Source organism: Myotis nattereri, assembly GCF_964212035.1.
Source record: "Myotis nattereri genome assembly, chromosome: 3".
NCBI classification, from domain to species: domain Eukaryota; kingdom Metazoa; phylum Chordata; class Mammalia; order Chiroptera; family Vespertilionidae; genus Myotis; species Myotis nattereri.
The window spans coordinates 80,073,664-80,091,004 of record NC_138077.1 but is presented as its reverse complement, the minus strand read 5'-3'; the positions used below and the strand labels follow the sequence as shown (position 1 = coordinate 80,091,004).

General features: G+C 44.2%; 1 protein-coding gene across 1 annotated transcript in view; it reads right to left on the bottom strand.

Moving 5' to 3' along the window:
- Positions 1-4,898: 4,898 nt before the first annotated feature.
- NIT2 (nitrilase family member 2) overlaps positions 4,899-17,341 on the bottom strand; it is a 28,483-nt gene continuing 16,040 nt past the window's right edge. Inside the window, exons 5-11 of the mRNA XM_081086744.1 lie at positions 13,983-14,076; positions 13,163-13,237; positions 12,028-12,106; positions 9,449-9,547; positions 7,323-7,378; positions 6,853-6,945; positions 4,899-6,747 (exon numbers count right to left, since the gene is read on the bottom strand). Of these exons, the coding sequence (XP_080942870.1) occupies positions 6,854-6,945; positions 7,323-7,378; positions 9,449-9,547; positions 12,028-12,106; positions 13,163-13,237; positions 13,983-14,076 (495 nt within the window). The 3' untranslated portion in view covers positions 4,899-6,747; position 6,853. The remainder of the gene's footprint in view (positions 6,748-6,852; positions 6,946-7,322; positions 7,379-9,448; positions 9,548-12,027; positions 12,107-13,162; positions 13,238-13,982; positions 14,077-17,341) is intronic.

Below are 17,341 nucleotides of genomic sequence, written 5' to 3'. Positions count from 1 at the left end.
ACACAACACCAATTGGGAAGAAGGAAATATCTCCAATCAGTGACTCTCACCAACCAGTTTAAGAAAATTTTGCAAAAGAGCAAATGAAATGTAAAGCAAGCAGAAAAAAAAATCAAATTATAAAAACAGATAATCAATGGAACCAAAAGCTTGTTCTCTGAAAAGATCAATAAAACTTATAAACCTCTAGCCAGAATAATTGATATTAGGAAACAGGATGCAAACAAATTACCACGCAGTTCTCCTAGACCAGTGTCCGGCAAACTGTGGCTCGCGAGCCACATGCGGCTCTTTGGCTCCTTGAGTGTGGCTCTTCCACAAAATACCATGTGCGGGTGCACATGTACAGTGCGATTGAAACTTCGTGGCCCACGCACAGAAGTCGGTATTTTGTGGAAGAGCCACACTCAAGGGGCCAAAGAGCCACATGTGGCTCGAGAGCTGCAGTTTGCCGACCACTGTCCTAGACTACTGAAGGGGAGTGAATATTTCCCAAGTCATTATATGAGGCCAGCAGACCCTGAGACCTAAATCTGACGTAAGTATTACAAGAAAATAAACAAACAAACCACTATAGACAAATATCTCTTACAAACATCGGTGTAAATTTTTTTAACTTTATTTTTATTCATTTTTAGGGAGGGAGAGAGAAAGAGAGCGAGATCGATTTGTTGTTTATGTATTTATTTATGTATTTACTGGTTTATTCTTTTTTTTTTTTAATATATTTTATTCATTTTCCACAGAGAGGAAGGGAGAGGGATAGAGAGCCAGAAACATCGATGAGAGAGAAACATCAATCAGCTGCCTCCTGCACACCCCCCACTGGGGATGTGCCCGCAATCAAGGTACATGCCCTCGACCGGAATCGAACCTGGGACCCTTGAGTCCGCAGGCTGACGCTCTATCCACTGAGCCAAACCAGCTAGGGCTACTGGTTAATTCTTGTATGTGCCCTGATCAGGGATCAAACCCGTAACCTTGGCGTATTGGGACAATGTTCTAACCCAGTGGTTGGCAAACTCATTAGTCAACAGAGCCAAATATCAACAGTACAACAATTGAAATTTCTTTTGAGAGCCAATTTTTTTAAACTTAAACTACATAGGTAGGTACATTCAACTTTAAATTCACGGTTTTCATCTTCTGTTTTTCTTTGCAGCCATCTCAAACAGGACACCTAAAAAATGTTTCATTTTATAATAATAAAGCCACCAACACAAAAGAATTACAATTCTTAAATTGATAACAAAAATACCTGTAGGATTTGCAGCTGGTTGGAAAAATACAGGTAACTTTATGCTTCAAGCAGGTACTTTTGTCACCCGCGCTATTTGTGGACGTGACTAGCACTAACCACTGCACAATGAGACTGCTGACTGACTGGCTCACTCAACTTGCATGAATCGCGCGCGCCCCCCCCACTGCATATCCCGCGGCCCGCCGGTACCACGTCTCACACCCCCCACTTCTTCTAACACCACTTTTCAAAACAGACTCACCCAGGTCAAAACCGATTTCTGTGCATGGGTCACAAAGTTTCAATCGCACTGTATGTGCACACCCGCATGTGGTATTTTGTGGAAGACCCACACTCAAGGGGCCAAAGAGCTGCATGTGGCTCGCGAGTCTCAGTTTGCTGACCACTGTTCTAACCAATTAAGCAACCCAGCCAAGGCCGATGCAATAATTCTTAAAGTGTTAGCAAATCAATCCAACTGTTATGCCCAGATTTCAAGATTCCCAAGAGCCCACCAGGGAGCCAGCGAGTCCGATGCAAAAGCAAAGAGTCCTTTATTTCAAGCTAGCTCGAGCTCCCCGTCCACCACACTCACCGACACAACGGCAAGCCAAGTGGCAGAGAGAGCGAAGCCCGATGGGACGAGGGGTTTTATAGGGGGGTGGAGTAAGGGGAGGAGAGGGGACTGTGGGCCCCGCCGACTGGCCAGGCACAAGTCGGTGTCTCATTACACAGGATGTGGTCATACTGATGGCATGCACTTCCCTTGATTATCATTGGTTAGTCCAGAGAAATCCTGGGTGTGGCTAGCAGAGGCTTCTTCTGGGAAGAAGCCTTGCCGAGCACATGGCTCTGCCCAAAAATGGAGGACCCAGGGTAAGATGGAGGGCATAGTCCTCGCCCTTTCACCAACAACAAATTAAAAAGCACCTTATTTTAACATATTGTGGTCAAGTGAAATTTATCCCAGAAACACAAGATTTGTTTACCATTGCAAAATCAATGTGATTCATGATAAAAAACAGGCTAAAGAAGATGTACTTATGTCAATAAAGGCAGAAAAGGCTTCTGAAAAATCCAGCATCCTTTCTTGATAAAAACTCTCAGCACACCAGTAATAGAAGGGAGTTCCCCCAATCTGATCGAGGGCACCTATAAAAGATTAAATGCTTTCTCCACAAGATCAGGACCATAAAACTGTGTACTTTTCTATTCAACACTGTTCTGAAAGGTCTAGCCCAGAGGTCCTCAAACTTTTTAAACAGGGGGCCAGTTCACTGTCCCTCAGACGTTCCACACATGCTCACTGCGGGCCCGGGATGAGTCGGCTGCTAAGCAGGACAGGCAGCGGTGGCAAAAACACCCGGCGGGCCAGATAAATGTTTTCGGCGGGCTGCATGTGGCCCACGGACCGTAGTTTGAGGACCCCTCTAGCCGATGCCATAAGGCAAAAAAAATAAAAAGGAACCAGATTGGAAAGAAAAAAGCTCATTTATTTTATAAACTGTCTTAATTTGCAGACATGCTCATCTATATTTTAAAAAATCATATAGAATCTACCCAAAAAAAGCTTCTAAAGTGAGTTTAGCAAGGTTGTAGGCTACAAGATAAAATTCAGAAATAAATTTTACTTTATATAGTAGCAGTGAGAAATTGAAAACTGAAGTTTATAAAACAATACTCTAGGATTAAAAAAACACACACAAAAGAACCAGCAGCCCTTGGGGATACATTGGACCAAAAAAATGCATTTTTTTAAAGAAGTATGTGTCTATCATTTTACCTTTTTTAAAAAAATATGTTTTTTATTGATTTCAGAAAGGAAGGGAGAGGGAGAGAGAGAAACATCAATGATGAAAGAGAATCATTGATTGGCTGCCTCCTGCATCCCATATACTGGGGATCGAGCCCACAACCCAGGCATGTGCCTGAACCGTGTCCAGCACAGCCAGTGTTGAACTTGAGAAGGGACGGTAAAGGATTAAAGAAAACAGACAGGAGAATACAGTCAGGGCCAGGTGGGGGTCACTGTGCCTGGATGAGGAAACAGTGACACAGCCTGTAAGCCTAAGCTTTATTTTATAGTCAGATCACACAAAGCAAAACAAGGGCAAGATGTTTACAATGTTCTTGCGAATTTCAAATCCGCTTCTTTCCTATTGTTCCCATTCTCTGCTCTCTATCAAGCCTTGTTTAGGCAGCACTTGCTGCATCTCCCACAGCCCACATCCCTTAGCTACCTAGGACTGCAGGGTTGGACTGTAAGGTCAAGCTTACAACGATAGCCTTTTGGCTATAATTGTGCTGGCAGGGTTGTGCCCTCCAAGCTGGGACTTGTATGTGGCTTTGCCACAAGTCAATCCGAGGCTTGATCCTGTCGGAACGCTGTAGCCGCTCTCCACATGTGCCCTTGACTGGAATTAAATCCTGGACCCATCAGTCTGCAAGTCAATGTTCTGTCCACTGAGCCAAACCAGCTACAGCAAAAAATTGCATTCTTCACAGTAAAACTACCAAATACTGCTAAAAGAAATTAAAGAAGGCCTGAATAACTGAGAAGACATCTCATGTTCATGGGTCAGTGGGTCAGTACTGTTAAAATGTCAATTTTCTACCAAACTGCATTCAAGCGTCAATGAAATCCCAATAAAAAGCCCTAGAGACTTTTCCGTATAAACTTACAACCTGATTCTGAAATTTACATAGAAATACAAAGAACTCAGAATAGTCTAAACAATTTTGGGGGGGAAAAAAGTTAGAGGACTAATTTTACCTGACTTTAAGACATATTAGAAAGCCACAATAATCAACACAGTTAGTTACTGGTGTAAAGATAGACAAATAGATTGATGAAATAAAATAAGAGTCCAGAAATAGACTGAGATGTGTATGGTCAATTCACTTTTCCTAAATGAGCCAAGGATACTCAATGGGCATAAGATAATCTTTCCAACAAATGGAACAAAAGGCAACCATAGGCCAAAAAAAATAAATAAAATAAAAAATCTTGACTCTTATACCATACACAAAAATTAACAACTGAAAATAGATTATAGACTTAAATTTAAGATAAAGTCTTAGTGACCTTGGATTTGATGATTTACATAATACATAAATACATTTACATAAAACTTAGAAAAGACAAACTTCAAAGAAAAAAAGTATTAATCAGTCTTCATGAAAATTAAATACCTTTGTTCTTTAAGCAATAGTTTTAAGAAAATGAAGACTTTCTTTTTCTCAGACTTGGAGAATAAGTTTGCAAAACATAATGCCTGAAAAAAGACTTTTATCTAGAGTATATAAAGAACTCATAATAATTAATAAAAAGGTAAATAACCCAATATTTATATGAAGAAAAGATATGAACACTTTACCAAAGATATACAGATAAATAAAGATACCCAGCATCATTAGTGATTACGGAACTACAAATTAAAACCACAAGAAAACATTACATGCCCATTAAAATGGATGAAATTAAAAAGACTAATCATACCAGTGTTGGTGAGGATGTGGAGCACATTGGGATTCTAACAGATTGCTGGTAGTGATGTATAATGGCACAATCGCTTTGAAAAACAATTTGGTAGTGAAATACACATATGATCCCACCATTTCATTCCAATGCTAAATATCTAACTCAAGAGAAATGAACAACTTGTACAAGAAGCTTTATTTGTAATAGCCAAAAACTGGAAACTCAAATGCTTATCAACAGGTGGAGAAATGATGGTATATCCATACAACAGACTACTACTCAGCAATAAAAATGGAACGAATTACTGATGCACACATATGGATAATCTCCAAATAATGATGAAAGACAAATTAAAAAGTACATATATGGTATGGTACATATATTATTTTTATGTAATTCTAGAAAATTCAAACTAATCTACAGTGACACAGTCAGTCAGTGCCTGGGAACAAGAGGAATAACTAGAGGAATTATAAAAGAGAACAAGGAAACTTTTGATGGTGGAGTGGGCATCTTCATGACCTTGACTAACGGGGTTTCATGGATGTGCACACATGTCCGATGGTGCACATCTATTCCCAATTCTGTGGGTAGAGGTATCATATTGATAGAGGGAACTTGGCCAGGGTGGAAGTATTTACACCACAGAAATTGGAAAATGCTACCACAAAATCAGGGCGTTTTCTTGGACAGCTAGTTGTTAAACATTACCAGCCCATTGCTAGCTATAACATACATAAATAACAGTTCATTGAAATTCTTAATTTTTAATTGCCACAAAGAATTCCCAGAACCATTAGGCTAAAAACTTGCCTTTATCAAGGTAAAAAGTATTACTAGAGAGAAAAAAACAAAAAGAGAGAGACTTTCAGACACTCCTATCAAGATAAACTCTTTTGCCCTGGCTGGTGTGGCTCAGTTGGTTGGGCGTCATCCTGTGCACTGAAAGGTTGCAGGTTGGAGTCCTAATTAAAACGCATGCCTGAGTTGTAGGATAGATCCCCCGGTTGGGGGGTGTGCAGGAGGCAGTTGATCAATGCTTCTCTCTCTCTCAAAATCAATTAATAATCTTAAAAAAAGACGCCTCTTGCAGAGACATACTTAAGCTGCCTGACTGCCGCATCCAGCACGGCAAGGGTTCAGAATCTGAAAAGGGGTGCACACAAATGAAAACACTAGACAAGAAATATGAATTTAGAAGGCTTGGGGGGCCAGGTAGAAACCTCTCTCTAGAGGAGAAGCTCCCTGAAACCTTGGCCCTGTCAGCTTTTATTCAATTTTAGATACACATCTTGCCCTCAGTTAAGCATGGCAAACAGGTAGCAGACAATCTCAAAGGTCAGTAAAGATCAGTAAAGATTTACTTTGAGGCTATTAGGTCAGGAAATTGCTTCAAGCCATCGCTATCTCAACACAGAACAATCGGTGCATAGCTTTTAGCCCTGCTAAAAATCAAGGTTCATCAGCCTTCCGAGTTCCTTGATGCACTCTCATGATAGCATTGACAATGGATGGCTTCCCGCACCTGACCAAATGCTTCTACTGCCATCTTCCCACAGGCCTCACTGTTGACACAGTCTTGCCCCTAAGACCTGGCGAGTTTGGGGTCGACTCTTTAGCTCCTTCTTGAAGGCTGCTATAGGGCTGCCATCTCCCCTAGCAAACACCAAGGACCCATCACCTTGCTTCCCACAGCTACTCATAAACCCAAAATACAACCTTAAGGTACTGCTGAAAACAGTGCACCCACTTTCTACATAACAGATTCCAATTCCAGCAATGAGATAAAAGGTTTATGACACAAATACATTTATATCAGGTAAATCAACCACCAGAATACCCAAATCCATACTTTTACCAACTTCTTTGACGTAATTCAATTATGGAATAAGGTTTGGAACCATCCCCTTCTCCTCCCGCTCTTCAATGCCCAGCCTGAGTCCTTTTTGCCTATTTAATATGGTGTGGAGAATATCAGTGTGCTGAAGTTCCATCATCTCAACAGAAAGTTCCCAGGAAAGGAAGGCTAAAATTAAAAACAAACAAACAGAAAGGATCCCTGTTAAAGAATTCAGCAGGGAATTGATGTTGCAGAAACATATCTATTTCATGACACATTGGAAACACAAACCTTAGGGCTTTTTCACCTCCACTGCATAGAGGTCTGATCGCTTCTGGCTAAATATAGGGATTTGCTGGCGTATTTCTGCCACCTTCTCCAAGTCTGCAAAAACAGGGAAGTGTACTGTTAATAAGATTAACTCTGCACTAACCACAGGGATTTTTCCTCTCCAACAGCATAAAAACTACCAGAGTCTCAGCAAGTAACTCAGTGATACAGGCCTCGTCTAGAGGCACAGCTGGCCTCGCACAGCCCCTGGAGTCACTTCAAACCAAACCAAAATAACTCAAAATGAACAAAATGAACTATAGTCCTGAAGACTTGACCAAGAACCAAGGATAAACTCGGGAGGGGTGGGGGTGGGGTGGGGGAACAAAGGAACTCCTCCAGGTGACAGGCTGCCCCAGCGATGGAATCTGGCCTCAGAGCATTGGGGATGCCAGAGGCCTAACCTGATGCCTGGGCGAGGCAGATCTTACCTATGTCTGAATACACGATCGTCTCTTCAGTGCCAGCTTTGGCCAGGACCTCCCCCCTGAAAAAGATTCAGGGGAGATGAGTGGGTTCACTGACATCTGCTGATATTCAAGACCTCTCTCTGTCTTTTCTCCCCATCTGACAGGCCAAAGGGCAAGGAATTCGAGATTTAAAACCAGAAAGGAAGGATATAAACTCTACCATTTAAAATGCTATGTGGCCTTAAGCCAAGTCACTTTTAATAAATTATAAGGTGGAAATAAAAGCTCTGCTAGGACTTAGTGAGAAAATTATGGAGTATATTTTCTAAACTGCACACTCCTAGTTTTCTTATTCCATGACATAAACATCTGGGCCAGAGCCACGTATAACCAAAGGGAGGTGCCCCCCAACCCCCTCAGGAGTGCATGTCCACAGGAATCCTTGACAAGGGTGGTCTGGCTCTGCTTCCTCACCCCTCCCAGGGCTGCTCCCTGACTCTGGGAGAGTGAGGCAGACCCTGGGCATGGCCCAGATCTGTGTGGACCTCTGGTCTTACGCCTGTGACCCCTGCAGCCCTATGTGAAGGGCCTTCCGTGTTTGAAGGAAAAGTTTCAATCTGTGGGTATGAGTAGCAGTGCTGGGGAAACCACACGCGGCAGGAGCCCCACACTTGGAGACAACAACACTCCTTCATAAATCTGGGGAAAGGCTGATCTGGAAACACTTCTGGTGCTGCGTCTCCCAGCCCAATGCAGGGCTTCCAACACAGACGTAGGGAAATGCCATCTCACCAAAGCACACACAGCACAAGGTAACTGGCATAACAAACAATCTCACAGAGTAACTGGTTTCGTTTACCTGACGGCTGCTAACAGATTTGGCACAAATGAGGTACAAACACAATTATTAATGCCGTTTAACTGAATCCTTTCCTATTCTCTTTCTCTTTCTTCCTCTTTTTCCATGGCATTTAAAGATCTCTCTCTATGTTAACCCCAGGCACCCAGACCAAAGTCAATATAAGTCAGAAGGCCCCCAAACCCTACAAATGGAATTCTGAAGAGGAAGAAATTAAGGTAAACCTTGTAGAGTTACTCTGTCGGAAGCAGCCAGCCTGGCCAGCACCAGAGTTCACCAGCAGAGCTAGGGGATGCAGAGGTGCACCACTAACATCTGGGCAGAGGGACTGGAATCACATCTGAGAAAATTTCCAGGCCACCTTAATCCTTCCAGTTTCCCAATGCCCCCCAAATCCTGATGTGCAGGGAATCTCTTGCTGGTCACATTTTCAAGGACTCCCCTTATCACATGCTTTAATCTGTGGGTCCTATTGAGTCTGAAGAGAGAAGATTTAGGGACCCCGCAGTGATCAGGGATCCTTCTCAGTCTTGTTACTGGTATGTGTATCCTGAAATTGTAGAAATACGTGTATGTGTGTGTGTGCGTGATCATACAGATGTATGGCATAAATCCAAGTTCTGAAGTCAAAACCTGGATCCAAACACCAGTTCTAGCCACTTTAGCCTGTGAACTTCAATTCCACCATCTATAAACCGGGCTTCCCAGAAGGTAAGTCCCTGGCGTTCACACTGAGACCACGTGTGGAAGTGCTGTGTGAACTGCAGGTAGAGACCATGGTACGTGCATCAGTGCACACCTGCATGTGCACCTGGGCAGACTCTCATGCTGGTCTCGCTGAGCAGTAAAACGCTCCGCCCTCTCACAGAGGACAAACTCCGTTTCCCTTATTGAACCCATCCGCCCCTCCTCTAGTTATTCCAGGAGCAGAATCCTCCCCCTGTAACTCATTCCTGCCTGAGGCCCCGTCACCCAGTCTAAATTTTAACCAAAAGCGGAGAATTGGGGGCCTGTTTCACTAGAACTGCCACCCATCACTGCTGCCCTGTGTCCCCTATGATCCAAGTCTGACTGACAACAGACACTCAGAAGAGGGCGAAGGCCAGGCCTCAGTCAGGAGAGCAGGGCCGTTTCTTTCTCACATGGTCCTCAAGTGGAAGCTTCCTCACAGGAGAGGCAGCCACCCGGCAGGCACCGGACCCGGTGGGTGAGGGGCAGGGCCAATCACCAGACAGCCCACCCGCCCAAGTGAGCTCCTAGGGAGCCTGTCCCTGCTCAGGCCACTCACCAAGGATTCACGACAGTGCTGTGTCCCCAGGCAACATAGGAGGCTTTGTCATCTCGGGCCGGAGATGCCGTGGCCACATACACCTGATTATCAACAGCCCTGGAGTCAATGGACAGAAAACAGGGATATCATGCATTACAGATCTGAGGCACTTTACTATCCTAAGTGGACCGATCCTTCTTTTCAAAACTAGGATAGGACAGGCTGGCTCAGGTGTAGAAGGAAACAGGCAAAGCCACGGAACCCTCTCTTCAAAATCATCTTATTACTTAAGCCAGTTCGCATTGGGGCAACTTTGGCCAGCAGGGGACATCTGCCAGTGTCTGGAGACCTTTCTTTTTTAAAAAGAAATTTTTTATTGATTTCAGAGAGAGAGAGAGAGAGAGAGAGAGAGAAACATCAATGATGAGAGTCACTGATTGGATGACTTCTGCATGCCCCACCCTGGGAATTGAGCTGGCAACCCAGGCACATGCACTGATCAGGAATCAAACCGTGACCTCCTGGTTCATAGGTTGATGCTCAATCACTGAGCCATGCCAGCCGGGTTGGAGATTTTTTAATTGTCATAACTAGGGGGACGCTATTAGCATCCAGTGGGTGGAAGTCAGAAATGCTGCTAACATCCTACAGTGCACAGGGAGCCCCACTAAACACAGAATAATCTAGTCCAAAATGTTACTACTGCCACAGTGGACAGACACTGACCTGAGCCAACCACTGAAAGAACTTCTTTGGGGTTAATGCAAGCCAAGGTGGCCAAGGCCAATGGGTTGGCCTTGATGAGGCAGTACACGTTGAGGGCTGCATGGCACTTCCATGCCAATGGTGGCTGTGCCATCATCTCAGGTTAGATCAGAATTTCAGGTGTCCAGCCTGGGTACATCAAACCTCCTCACCTGGGAGCTCTCTGGGCTCAATCAATAGATCCATGCTAGTCATGCCAGTCTCTCCCAAGCTTTTTTTGCTTTCCACTTTCACTGCATTTATTAAAATTCCTAACATACACCCCTACCCCACCTTCTACAATGCAACCAGGCAAACACCTCTACATCCCCCTGCAGTAAAAATTACCATCATCTCTAGAAGGGAGAACAGCAGCCACCTCCAGGCAGAGAGAAAAGGGCACTGACTAGGAAGGAGCAAAAGGGACCTTCTAGGGATTGGAAAATGTTCCATGTTCATCTTGGTTGTAGGTGGTACTTATGTCAACATTCACTGACCGGCCTGTAGAGGCAAAATTAGTGTACTTTTCTGTAAGTGTATTATACCTCAATTTAAAAAACATTTAGCCGAAACCGGTTTGGCTCAGTGGCTAGAGCGTCGGCCTGCGGACTGAAAGGTCCCAGGTTTGATTCCAGTCAAGGGCATGTGCCTGGGTTGCGGGCACATCCCCAGTAGGAGGTGTGCAGGAGGCAGCTGGTCGATGTTTCTAACTCTCTATCTCTCTCCCTTCCTCTCTGTAAAAAATCAATAAAATATATTTAAAAAAAAAAAAGAGGCTTCTACCGCAGCCCACTGCAAAGGCCTGTGAGGTTCGGGCCTCGTGTTTTCTTAAAAACAAAACAAACATAAAAACATTTAATCAAGCCCAGCCAGGGTTGCTCAGTGGTTGAGCACTGACCCATGAACCAGGTGGTCAGGGTTCGATTCCCAGTCAAGGCACATGCCCGGGTTTGGGGCTCGATCTCCAGGAGAGGGCATGCAGGAGGCAGCCTATCGATTTTCTATCCTCATTGATGTTTCTATCTCTCTTCCCTCTCTCTTCCTCTCTGAAATCAATAAAAATATATTATTAAAAAAAACACATAAAACAAAAACATTTAATCAAGAAACCCATTGTCTCTGACCAGCATTTCCTGGTTTGTGGAGCACTTTACATATAGTCACACCCCTTTTCCCTTCCATGTTCCATCCACCCCTGCTACCTGCCTTTCACTGCTCAGCCTCAGGGGACTAAGGAAACAGCAACTATGACACATCAGAGATAGCTGTGCGATGCCCAGCATTTAGAGGTTAGAAACATGAGGTTTTATAACGACGTTCCTGGCAGAGCATCCCCGGGACTAGCAGGCTGCTGTGGAAGTTGCGGTGGGGTAAGCACCCCAAACAGCACAGGGTCAGCAGTGTGAAGCCCACAATCCTCTCCCCTGGGCTGTCAGGCTAAAATAACTCCTGCTTTTCCTGGGCTTCTGGGCTCTGAACATCCATACTCCATGGGTCTCCCAATTCTCTGTAAAAGTTGCCGACAACTGTCCCAGGGAAACCAGCTCACATCTAATCACAGTAAATGAAATCGCTGCCCACTTGATGCACTAAAAGCTCTTGGAAATGCAAAACCACAGTCCCCCAAAATCTAAGAGATTGGTGCTGTGGCTTCTGAAGAGAAGGTTCCCAGCAGAAGCCTTCCTTTTGGGCTGAAAGACGAAAAGATGCACCTATTTGAAATGCAACTGGATGTTGTGGAATTGAGTCACAGGCACCATTCTGTATCAGAAAGGCTGGCACTTCCACCACCCTGAAACCTTTCCACAGAGAAGCGCTGGGATGCTGGAAGGTATGCTGATATGCTGTCTTACCGGCCTCGCTGAAGCAACTCCCAGTGAGCTGGTCCAGTGGTCAAATTAAAAGCTCCAGGATAGACCAACAGCTGGCAGCCTAGGGAAAGGAAGGCCGAGAGTCGGTGCAGAGGAACACCCGACCTCCCTGGTCCCGCCCTTTGCTCTCCACCAGTGAAGACCAAACTCCAACTTTCCCACGCATAAAAGGACGTCAGCCAAGTCAGTGACAGCAACATTAGGTTATGGCTCTGAATTCTCCTAGAGACACTCGCATGGTGCAGACGGACACACAAGAAAAGTGGTATTGATAACCAACACCACATGTGAGTTCCCGTAAAAAAAAAGGTGGGGGGGGGGGGGGACCATCATTCAGAATTCTCTCGGCACCAGTGGGTCAGCTCTGCATGGCCGAGGGCCACCCTCTATAATGCCCTTCACCTGAAAGGAGGGGCAGAGGAGGTGCTTCCAGGCTCATGGACAAGACTCCACAGAGACTGCCAACCCAGAGCAGGCAAACTGTCGGCATCCACCTCGCTGCATTAAGTGACAGCTGGTTCAGAACCAGAGTAGCTTCAAGAGGCTAGCAGGGCTGCTAATATTTGTTGAGTGCCATACAAGGAGCTTTAACAAGTTCTCTCTCCTTCATCCTCACACCATCCCTATGAGAACACTGGGAGCCACAATGGAATGAAATCATTTACCCAAAGAATCATACCAGGTAGGGGAAAGAGTTAGAACCAGAACCCTGATCTTCTGACGTGGTCTGGTGCTAGGTGGTAAGACACCTTTTCTCTGGACCAAAATGTCACTGACCACATTTCCACTGCACCCACCATCTAGGACTATGGCATAGTGAAATCCACGAGGGACAGACCATGTTTTCATTTCTACTGGGCTCCAAGGGACTCTTTGCAAACACAGCAGCAGGAAGGGCTGGAAGGGTGGAGCAGATGTTTAAGAGTCTTGCCTTAGCCGCATGGCCCCTTAAATCACAACCTCTGGAAAACCACACTGTCCAGACACAGCAAAAGTGTGAGAAGCCAGATGGCCGTGGAGAGGTTAAGACCTCTCCTCCAGCTTTTCCAACTAAGGGCTCCCTCTACCCACTCAAACCTCCAAACACCCACACAACACAACCACAGTGCTGCCCTACCTCTCTGCGCGTAGACTTGTGCAAGCTCTGCAAAGCGGATGTCGTAGCAGATGCCTAGGCCCACTCGGCAGTAAGCTGTTTACAAACAGAAAACGCACAAGTGAAAGTTAGACTGCAGCATGGTGTGAGGGTAAAGCCTCCTGAGTTAATATCACTGACCGGTGGGGATACAGTGGCACAGGGCCCATGGTGGAGAAAACCTACAAGCTTGATCTTGCTTGGATGTCACCTTGTAAAGACATCATTTACGTCAGCAGAGTAGAAATGAGAAACTCATTCTAACTGAATGCTTATTATCTAAGTGAGAGGTGCTCAATTATGGCCTAACAAGTACCCTCTGGAAACTATCACACTAATAGGAGGCTGTAGCCAAATGGAAGAGCAAAGTCATGTCAAACTCTTTAATTCTCCATTCAGCCCGCCCTTTCTAGATCTCTGACCGCTCTCTGCCCTTCTCACTTCTGGCCGTTCAGCCAGGTTATGTAAGGAAACTGGGGATTGCTCTAGCCGGTTTGGCTCAGTGGATAGAGCATTGGCCCAAGGACTGTAGGGTCTCGGGTTCAATTCCAGTTAACAGCATGTAGGCTGGATCCCTGGCCTTGGTCTGGGTGAGTGCTGGAGCAACCAATCTTTCTCTCTGTCTCTCCCCCTCCCTTCCACTCTCTCTAAAAATCAATGGAAAAATATCTTGGGGGTGAGGATTAATTAAAAAAAAAAAAAAGAAATTAGGGAGGGGCATAATAAAGAAAACAACAACAAAGGAATACCTGGTCCTCTTTTACTGGGACTGCAAAAAGAGGTGGACTTATCTGGTACGTACGAGTCTCAAATGTGGAGAAACTATCACCAGGACTCAATGTTTTAGATTCTTGAAATGTGATTTTCCCAGGAACATCAATGTCAAACAGATGGAGCTGCAGCACAAATACGGGCTTCAGTTACCTCTTTTCCAGCAGAGTTCATGGCAATAAAAACAATCTGTCCACGGCCAGATATGGGGGGTGACCTAAGAGCAACTGTACAAACAGCACCACAACGTGCCCACAACCCACCCCACAATCTGACACTATCAAAATGAATTCTAACACAGGAAATGGGACAACAGTATTGTAGGTTTTATGACCCTTCTTTCCTAGATATTGTACAAATCAATGTCTAGATTTCTTATGGGAAGTTTTTTTACTCAATATAAATGCTACATGAAGTCTCCTCAATCAGAATCAAACTGACATATTGGCAGGAGAGGAGGAGAGTGGGTAAGCGATTAAAAATAGGTCAAATTTTACAAACCAAATGCAGCAATTTATAAAAAGAATAACTTCCAAATTGGTTTCTGATTTATTACACTAACAGAATAAAGGAGAAAAGTCATATGAGCATCTTAGGTGCATAATGAGCATTTGGTAAAGTTCAACATCCATCCTTTTTTAAAAAAATTTTTTTTTTATTGATTTCAGAGAAGGGGGAGAGACAGAGACAGAGAGAGAGAGAGAGAGAGAGAGAGAGAGAGAGAGAGACAGAGAGAGAGAGAAACGTCAATGATAAGAGAAAATTCTCATTGATCAGCTGCCTCCTGCACATGCCCTGGGGATTGAACCTGCAACCCCAGCATGTGCTCTGACCAGGAATCGAACGGTTACCTCCTGGTTCATAGGTCGACGCTCAATCACTGAGCCACACCAGCCAGGCTATCCATTCTTATTTTATTACTAGAGGCCCGATGCACAAAATTTGTACAAGGAGCTCGGCCCTCGCAACCCCAGCTGCCTTGGCTAGCCCTCGCAGCCCCGGCCGGCCCTTATAGCCCTGGCTGCCTCGGCCAGCCCTCGCAGCCCCAGCTTCATCCAGAAGTCGTCCAGACAGCTGTTCGGTCTAATTAGCATATTAGCTCTTTATTATATAGGATTATATAGGATTATTTTTTAAAATATATTTTTATTGATTTCAGAGAGGAAGGGAGAAGGAGAGAGATAGAAACATCAATGATGAGAGAGAATCACTGATCAGCTGTACACCCCGTATGGGGATCGAGCCTGAAACCCAGGCACGTGCCTGGACTGGGTATCAAACCATGACCTCCTAGTTTACAGGTTGATGCTCAAACACTGAACCATGCCGTCTGGGCATCCATTCTTTTTTTTTTTTTTAATATATTTTATTGATTTTTTACAGAGAGGAAGGGAGAGAGATAGAGAGTTAGAAACATCGATGAGAGAGAAACATCGATCAGCTGCCTCCTGCACATCTCCTACTGGGGATGTGCCCGCAACCCAGGTACATGCCCTTGACCGGAATCGAACCTGGGACCCTTCAGTCCGCAGGCCAACGCTCTATCCACTGAGCCAAACCGGTTTCGGCAGGGCATCCATTCTTATTTTAAAAACAAAAATGGAAAACTCTTCTAGTAAGGGAATTTCCTTAATCTGATAAGAGTATCTAAAACACAACACTAAAGAAACACTGTACCTAATGGTGCCATATTAAAAGCCTTCTCTTTTACGATCAGGAATAATACAAAAACACCTACTATTGAAAACTCTATCAGAGGTCCTAACCAAAGCAATAAGACAAAAGACAGGAATGTATACGGATTAGAAAGAACAGAAATTGAATCTGTGATCAGAATATATAATTGCTGCCGGAGACCAATTCCAACATGACAGCAGGGCTGTATCTGGAAATGGCTGAAGGCATTTCCCCAAACCTGAATAGGATACATTAAATTGATTTCTTGGCTGCCAGACAGCTAAAACGCATCTTAATTTACATGTTATTGCCTCCTACTGGCCAAACACCTGAAGAGCCGTAGGCTAATTCCCCCATTCTGACAATGTTTCTGTATACCCTTTGAAGTGTATATCTCTGCCTCACCTCAGGACAAGTTGTGAAGTTCATAAAACCATGGGGTCCTGGGGACGAGGAAAACCTAAGGCCTTAGACCTGAGACCTGAGAATTTAGATCTTGGATCTTAGCTCCTTTAGCTAAGCTCCTCTGACCCCCAAATGCCTTTCAAAATTATACTTCGTCTCTGGACTCTTATTTAAAGTCTACGCACAGCCTTCTCCAGATTCCTGAACACTTCTTGATGCTGGGACAAGAACCCCAGCGAATTGAATACCTAGAAACTCCGAAGGAAACCTACAGATGAATTATTAGAATTAATGAGTGACATTAGCAAGGTTACTATTATGTACAAGGTCAATATTTTTATAACTAATTGTACTTCTATATATACTAGCAATAAACAGAAAATGAAAGGGCATCAAAAAATACCCATGAAGAATAAACCTAGCAAATGATATATAAGACTATACCCAAAAAACTATAAAAACAATTTAAAATATTTATTTATTTTTAATATATAGATATATATAGATATCTATCTATATATCTATATAGATATCTATATAGATATCTATATCTATATAGATATCTATATATATATATATATATATTTTATTTCAGAGAGAAAAGGAGAAGGAGGGAGAGAGATAGAAACATCAATTATGAGAGAGAATCACTGATCGGCTGCCTCCTGCATGCCCCACACTGGGGATTGAGCCCACAACCTGGGCATGTCCTCCAATCGGGAATCAAACTCTGACCTCCTGGTTCGTTCATACATTGACGCTCAACCACTGAGCCCCACCAGCTGGGCCAATGTGACATTTCTAAAAGCCTACATAAATGGAGGGATACATGCCATATCATGGACATATATGCACTTAAAAGAATGGAGTTAATAGCTCAATGCTGGCTCCTCTTCCAGAAATGGTAGAGTGGCTCCTATCAGACCTATTAGCTTTCTCATAAGTAACTGTGAACTCTGGACAAAATAAAAAGCGCTGGAGAATGATCAACATCAGGGAAAACTGAAGGGAAGTCAATACTGAGAAGGGAGTAACACTGGGTGAGCGTCCCATTTGTTTACTGCTCTTGGTTGGAAGCAAGGCCCCAGTTGTTGCTGGGAGTCGTGGGGAAAACTACCCACAATCACATTGGCTTGAGAAACCCGAAAACAGTTTCACAGCAGCTGGGAAGTGAGGCGGGGAATCCTGAAAAGGATAAAGCCAAAGAGAAAGAGCACTAAATTCTACCTATGCAATTGCGGACATCTCTGGCTCACCACTGAATTACAGATATGTGGGGCAGACCCCAATATGACCAAGATGTGGTAA